Below are 7965 nucleotides of genomic sequence, written 5' to 3'. Positions count from 1 at the left end.
AAAATGGGTCAAATCCATGGTATATCAACTCCCCCAGACTTACCCTTTTGCTTGTCCTCGAGAAAAACAAACAGGCAGTCTCTCTGAAAGAGGTTTGAAAACAGCAAGGACTTAAAGATTTAAAACATAGAAATCATCACCTCTACGATTTCGCAATCCACATCTAAAAAGTCCTAATCACAAAAGCACATTATGAAATATCCTAGCTTAGCAACCAAATCCAACTAGTCTACAACTCAGCAAATCATGTCTGACATTCCCCTCCAATAACCTCATTTCTTAGCATAAATATAAAAGTGCATGCTTTACCTTGGGAGTATCGATCAAATGATGCAAGGATTTCAGACAAGTATCTGAAACTGCAGGTAAAAGTTAGTTCCTAATTTCTCTCTCTCTAATTTCTCTCTTTAGTCAAAGTCTGCTTCCATTGCAGGAATAGTGACCAAGATTGGATAGGCTTCCATGAATCAAGACTTAATGGTGGTTGCCACCAAGTCCTGTTCACTTCTTTTTGACCTATATCCAAGAATTCCTTGTGAAGCGAGCCTTGAAGATTGCCGCCTCCAAATCACATTCGAATTCTTTAATTAGAATCTTTATGAAGCAAGCCTTAATGGTTTTAGCCTCCAAGTCCTGTTCAGATTCTTCCTAACTAGATTCTGAGTCCTAATAAAGCAATAAATTTCAATTTTTTTTTTTTAGATAACTAACTAACTACTCTAGGGTCGAAATAGAGAGAGAAAATTGTGATAAATAAATCTACATAAGGCATTACCTTTCAGACTTGTCTGAAGAATCTGATCTCATGTATACCAAGCCCCAAGACAAGCGATTATGTCAGGTTTAGTGTTGGAGGTCAGCTTTGGTTCCTTCAAACAATCAAGGCAAGTGTGTATAGTTGACGAGTTGATCCACTTTAGCATCTTTGTACTATCTTCAATCAGTAAATCTAGAATGGTGCTAAAGAGTGGTTAGACATTCAAGTATAAATAAGGTCATTGTCCCTTTAACATAGTTTAGCATAATTTTATTAAAATTCTTTTATAAGAATCAGAATAAATTATATCAGTAAACCTCCCCCCAGACATAAATTACACTGTCCCAGTGTAACATAGTCGGAGTTACGGTGGAAATAAATCATAAGTACAAATCTAACAAGTTAGGTAACAAGTTAGAATCATCCTACTTGGGTCTTGCAATAAATCTGAAAGAATGAAAACGAAAGTAAATACTAATAACTAAGAAAACCAATTAAAATTACCTAATAGTGGATTGCCTCCCACTCAGCGCTTTGTTATAGTCATTTAGCTTGACTGTGGAGGTATGTGGCTAGTTGGTGGAAAGACAGCTACTTGTTGGGAAACAAGCATCCACCTCATCTCTGCACATTCTGGACCAAGCTGCAATGAAACTTCTTGTGGCCTCATCGTTTCTGGTCCATCTCTCATCCAACTTCTGTATTTCGTTTGAGATGTTCTGTAGCCTTTCTTGGATGTCCTCAATGCTGGACTGATGCCATCCTATCTTGCTGTAGGCGTATGCTGATAGCTCATTCAGTTCCTTATGCATTGACTCCACTTTGTTTTGTATCAGTTTCTCGTCGTCTGGTGTAGATGTGGTATCGATCGATGCAACCAAGTGTTCGATCGTTGCTGGTTTAGTATTGTCGATCGATTTGGAGTGTGCTATGTCGATCGTTGCTGATATCTGGTGTTGAGATGCGAGTTGCCTCTGAATGACTTTGACTTCCTTCTGTAACCACTCTGCTTGGCTATCTAGTCCACTGATTTTGACGTCGAATGGAAAATAGATGTGATCACATCGCTTCTCAAATCGTTCCTCCATGTTTTCTAGCTGTGTAAAGCTTTGATGTGATCTGATCAACTTCTGCTGCTATGTAGGGAAGATGTTTTGTAGGTTTCTTGCCGTCGAGCGATGTTCTCATAAGATTTATCTATCGATCGATGTTGAACCTTCTTCTTGACAAATCATGTTGATCATTAAGCTTACCAATGTCCCTCTGGACATTCATCATTTGTGTAGACAAGGTATCCAAGTATCCCATGATAGGAGAGGTGAAACGGTCGTGCATATCCTCATAAGATTTTAACCTATCCTCCATGGCTGAGAACCTTGTGTCGATCGATGTGATGTTGCAGATATCAATCGATGTGGCTGGTTGTGGATATTTCATGCGAATGGTATCCAGCTCTTATTGTAGCAGATCAATTTTCGTGCTCAACCAGTCCATGTTGTTGTTGAGAGGGTTGTATACGTCGTTAATCCTCGGGTTGATGTATGCGATCTCCCATTCATCCTTCTTTTCTACCAAACTTTCCGATTTTGCAGGAATCTGGGATGTCTGTGGCCTGACGTCGATCGATGTTGCTTTGTTGGCGTCGATCGATGGTGATGTCGTAGCTTCCTTCTCAAGGTTGTGCTGCATACTCTCAATCTCTGTCCTTATCTCTGCCATACTTCTGAAAAGCTCATTGTAACCTCTGTCCAAAAGTTGATGGGTGTCATCTCCTAATTTTTCCTGAGCTCCACAAATACCAGTCACCATCTCATTAATATCATCTTGGGTGTAGATCTCTGGTGCCAGTCTTGTAGGTGTGAAGGAAGTGGCATATTCTGGAAGACATATGTGACTCTCTTCAAATAGGGATGCTCTCTCCAAAATTTTTCTGATGTTGTCCTTGGTAACAGGGATCATCTTACCAGCTACGCTCCTCGCATATCCAGACTCATCTCTGTAGACTCCATCTTCGTCTTTCTGTCCCCATTTGAACTTTCTGGCTCGATAGATGTCGTAAGCGCGATGTCCAAATTTGTAACATCTGTCGATCGATGGCGACGGTACCGTATCAAGCGACGTTGGTGTTACCCTGTCGAGCGATGTAGAAGCAACCTTGTCGATCGATGCTTGGCCAACAGGTATGCACGATTGGTGTGAACCAATTCCAGTTGTGTTGGCTCTTGGATATTTGTCTGGAACAGCTGATCTGGTGTCTGGAGTGCTGCGTTGCTGCATAAACAAGTTGTCTGGTCCATTGGCCACTTGAAGAATATCTGCTATGTCCTCTCTGGATGCTTTTAGAATCCTTCCATCCATAGCTCTTGCATGGCCATCTGAGTCCCTCAAAATACCAAATTCATCAGGAGTTATAAAATCATAATCAATGCTCATATCCTTTTTTTAGTAAATTGAGAGTTAGGGTTTCTGGATTGAATGCTCTTTCTGGATGTTCCTTCTGATTGATTTGTGGGAGCATTCATCTTTTCTGCTTCTATGTTGTGAGAAGTAATCTGGGGTGCAAAACACCTTGTATAGGTATTGGTAAACCTATTTGGAATTGGAATATTCCCTTTTTCCTTTTTGAAGGCGGCGGCCTTAATATCGATCGATGTACCAGGTGTGGTATCGATTGATGCACAAGATCGTTTTGCTGGATGAGGGTGGGTGTCGACCGATGCTGAGTAGACTCTGTCGGTCGATGGTGGAGATATGTTGTTGAAGGAATGCTGTGAATATCTGTTATCTTGCATATCAATCTCAATAGCTCTTTCCTTCCAGTAATCTTCATCATACTCCTCAGTAGGATCCTCATTGGGTGAAGTAATTACGGTCTCTACTGCAAAAATTTCATGGAATCCACTGTCTGCCCAACTGCCTATTGAATAATAATCTCGTCCTCTTTTGTAGGGTTGTTAAAAGGCAAAGTCTGGTGTTGAAGTTTCCCTCACTAGCTGTATCAAGAGCCATATGATACCTCAAGGCGATACCTTTGAAGAAAGTGCTCAGCAGTTGCACTTTATTGAATCCGTGGTGTGGACAGTCTCGCTGGAATAACTTGAATCTGATCAACGCATCTTTGAAAGACTCTCTAGTCTCCTGCGCGAATGTGGCGATTTTGCTCCTCAAGTCTTCAGCGCGTGCCTCATCAAAAAAGTTTCGCAAGAAAGCATTCTTGATGTCGGCCCAGGATGTTAAAGATCATGTGGGTAGCTGCTTAAGCCAGTGCATCGCTTCTCCAGTAAGAGTATACTTGAAGAGCTTGCACAATAGGTAGTCCTCAGGGACTCCATCCATACGAATAGCAGCGATAAGATCCTCGAAACTCTCTAGATGGTCCATAGGATGCTCGTGCGGTAACCCAGAGTAGGGTAGCTGCTACACGAGTGTGTAGTACTGAGGCTTATGCTCAAAGTTCTGCTTCTGAATCTCTGGATGTCGTATAGCTGATATATTGGCATAGTGCTCGTCTGGACGATTGTAGTATGCCAGTGCCTTTGGTTGAGCAGCCTCTTCTACTGGTTGAGCAGCTCCTGTAGCATCAGCATCAGGGATTACATTCCCCTGAGCGTCTAGTTTCTAACCTGTTGCATTACACAGATGACAATCCTGGTCATACAGGTCTCCATTCTCATCATGTATGAGAATCACAATCGCAACCATGTTTCGCGATTAAGGATTGATCGATGTAAGCGGTGTAGTATCGATCGATGTCAAACGATGTGGATCGGTCGATGATGAAGGTCGGGTGTCGTTTGACGGTTGGATGCGAGAATCAGTCGATGTGAAAGCTGTTGCGTTGAGCGATGTGGAACGTTGGTCTTTGCGGATCGTGCGTTCCAAATGAGCAGGATCTTCTGAGAATAGCAATCGTTTATCCTTGTTGCTTCTGGTACTGCTGGGCATGTACCTGAAAAGACAAGAAATTTTTTTGTGTTAGAATGGGGGTAGAGAAAAGAATAAGAATCAATAACACTCTATCTAAAGGCGATCAAAGCTCCCCGGCAACGGCGCCAAATTTGATACCACTCTGATTACCCTTAGGAGTGAATTACTCTCTCAAATAAGAGGTTCAATTGTAGTACTTAGGGATCGAATCCACAAGGAGCTAGGGAACCTATTAAATCTAGTTAAATTATTAATTCTAAATGTTTGTAGTTTTATGGATTTAAAAGTAAATAGCAATCCTAATTGAGCAAGTCTATTGCTCGACTAACAAGATGATTGGGGGTGTAACTTATTTGAAAGGTATTAGATGCATGGTTTCTATTTAGGTGTTGGAGATTATAATCCTATAGATGCCTAAGAGTTACATGCATGATTTATTAGAACTCAACTCCTTAATCACAGTGATCAGCGATGACAATTTTTCACTGGTTAACTAACTAGATCTTGGATCTCAACGGTTAGTCTTTTGATCACAAGAAAGTGTTGATCGATGTTCCTATTGGGATATAGATCGATACACCTTTCGCAATGTCGATCGATTGTCAGAAGACAATATCGATCGATGCTTCTAGCTAAGCCCTAGGCGCATGTTGATAATGCTCACTAGCTTTCTAGATCAGCGGTTAGCCTTTTTCTAGCAATCCTAGTATGATAGACTAGATTCAAGACATGATGGTCAAGGATGCTTGACTCATGTAAATTCCTAGGTTCATGTTCTAGTTAGCAAGGCTAAAACAAGCAGTAAGAACAATCTATCAATGAATACCACAACTCAGCAAATCTATAGTTTGGGCTAGTCCCTCTAACCTATTTGAACCCTGAATCTAACAAGTAACTACTCAGACATAACTAAGCAATTCATAACACAAAATATAGATAAAAAATGCATAGAATAGAATAGATCAATAAATGAAGTTCCAATCACAAATCTCTCTATGATCTTCTCTCCGAAGAATACAATGGTGGCTGAAAAACTCTGTAAAACTGTGTCTGTCAAAACTCTCTCTTGCCTCCTAACACTTAGGCAAGTATATAACTATTACGTTAAAAACTCGTCAGGGGTAATCTTGTAATTTGGTGAAGTCTTGGGTTTAAAGTCGGCTGGAACCAAGTCGCGGGCTCCGTGTCTCGACATCGATCGATGGTACAGGATGTACATCGATCGATTTCGTTTTCTTCGTATCGACCTCTTATGGTCAGCTTGGATGAAATCTCTTTTAAGCTCCTAAATATTCCATAATCATCACTTTACTCCAAGATACTTCTGAACCTGAAAACATACCTAATAGGATATAATATATAGTATATAAATAGTAAAATACTTATATACTATGGGTGAAAATGGGTCAAATCCATGGTATATCAACAGCATCCCCACTGCTATCTCTATAAGGAGTTAACGAAATATCAATGTAAAACCATGGAAAACGTCCTATCTCAACCCTGGGCGCATGTAAAGTGGGAAGAAGACGTTACCAGTCGTGCTAAGGCGCAGAAAAAGCAAGATCCCAAGACGATCAGATCAGACCGAACCGAGCGAGACGAGAGATCCTCTCAACGACCAGCCAGGGACTCCGGAAATCGAAACCGGGGAAGGTACCAGAACCGGCCGATCGAGAAGGCAGAAGGGATGGCAGTGTCCACGTGGCCAGACATCTCTCACCTCTCCGTCTTCAGGTCGGAGCTAATCAACGTTCTGAGGCAGATGGGCCAACAGGTCAAGTGGCCTCAGAAGATGAAAGCTCCCGATTCTCTCTGGAACCGTGGTCTCTGGTGCGACTTCCATCGGGACGTCGGTCACAAAATGGAGGACTGCATCACACTGAAGATCGAGGTTAATGAATTGCTTAAAAAATGACACCTCAGGGAGTTCCTTGCTGAGAAGGCCAAGAGCCATCTAAGAAAGGATACAATGGGGAAGCCCACTGAAGCTGCTCCCGGCTCGCCACATAGACAGGACCGAGTGATACATGTCATATCGGGCGGTTCAGAGATCAGCAGCATAAGCCACGCAGCCACGAAGAAAAGTACCTGGAACGCCAAGCATGGCCTAGAGGCAACCAAGCCGAAACGCCTGCTCCTAGGCACAGACGAAATAAGCTTCACGGCCAAGAAGCAGGAAAGGGTTCTCACCCCACATCATGACGCTCTGGTCATATCACTCACTATAGCGAACTGTCTGGTGAAAAGGATCCTAATAGACAACGGAAGCTCCAACAACATCATCTTCTAGGCCGCCTACAAGGATCTGCGGCTGGCGGAAAGCGCCTTAACTCGGAGGATAACCCTACTCATAGGGTTCAGCAGAGAAGTCAAGCAGACCGCCAGGGAGGTGACCCTCCCAGTGTACATTGACGGGATCAATATGTCAACCAAGTTCCTGGTTGTTGACTGCGACTCGTCTTACAACATGATCTTGGGACGGCCCTGGATTCACGGCAAGGGAGCCGTCCCTTCAACCCTTCACCAGATACTGAAATTCCCTACACCCTGGGGCATAAGGGAAATAAGAGGGGATCAAGAGCATTCTCACTTCTGCTACCAGACTACCCTGAAAGGGAAGACCAAGGTCTTATAGCAATTACAGAGCAAGCCTCCAGCTCATCACACCGAGAAACCGGAGGTAGAGGAGATGGACGACATGCCGTTAACTGAAGGGGATCATACCCGACATCTCAAGATCGGGTCAAGCTGACCAAAGGACTAAGGAGAAGGTTAATAGACTTTCTCAGGTCTAATTCTGATTGCTTCGCTTGGTCCCACGCAGATATTCCTGGGATCGACCCAGAGATCATCATGCACAAGCTGCAGGTGGATCCCCTACATCAACCCGTCTGATAAAAGAGGAGGAAGTTTGCTCTCGAAAGCGATGCAATCATCAACGAGGAAGTCAAAAGTTTGCTCGGCATGGGGTTCATTCGTGAGGTCCAGTATCCAGAATGGCTGGCCAACGTCGTCGTAGTCAAGAAAAAGAACGGGAAGTGGAGAGCCTGCATAGACTTCAAAGACCTCAATAAATCATGTCGAACGGATCCCTTCCCTTTACCTCATATCGACAAATTGGTCGACGTCACCGCGGGGCACCAGCTGATGAGCTTCATGGATACTTTCTCCGGATATAATCAAATACTTATGCATCTGGAAGATCAGGAGAAAACATCTTTCATGACGTCTAGAGGAATCTACTGCTATAAGGTTATGCCCTTCGGCCTAAAGAACGC

At 43.0% G+C, this 7965-nt stretch overlaps 1 protein-coding gene across 1 annotated transcript; it reads left to right on the top strand.

The window, feature by feature from the left end:
• Positions 1-6164: 6164 nt before the first annotated feature.
• Positions 6165-7322, top strand: LOC106302581. Its single transcript, XM_013739057.1, has 3 exons — positions 6165-6340; positions 6611-6926; positions 6978-7322. The coding sequence occupies exons 1-3, from the start codon at positions 6165-6167 to the stop codon at positions 7320-7322; spliced, it is 837 nt and encodes a 278-aa protein (XP_013594511.1).
• Positions 7323-7965: the final 643 nt, after the last annotated feature.

Source organism: Brassica oleracea, chromosome C7, assembly GCF_000695525.1.
Source record: "Brassica oleracea var. oleracea cultivar TO1000 chromosome C7, BOL, whole genome shotgun sequence".
NCBI classification, from domain to species: domain Eukaryota; kingdom Viridiplantae; phylum Streptophyta; class Magnoliopsida; order Brassicales; family Brassicaceae; genus Brassica; species Brassica oleracea.
The sequence above is the reverse complement of the archived record's forward strand: the minus strand, read 5'-3'. Positions and strand labels throughout refer to the sequence as shown.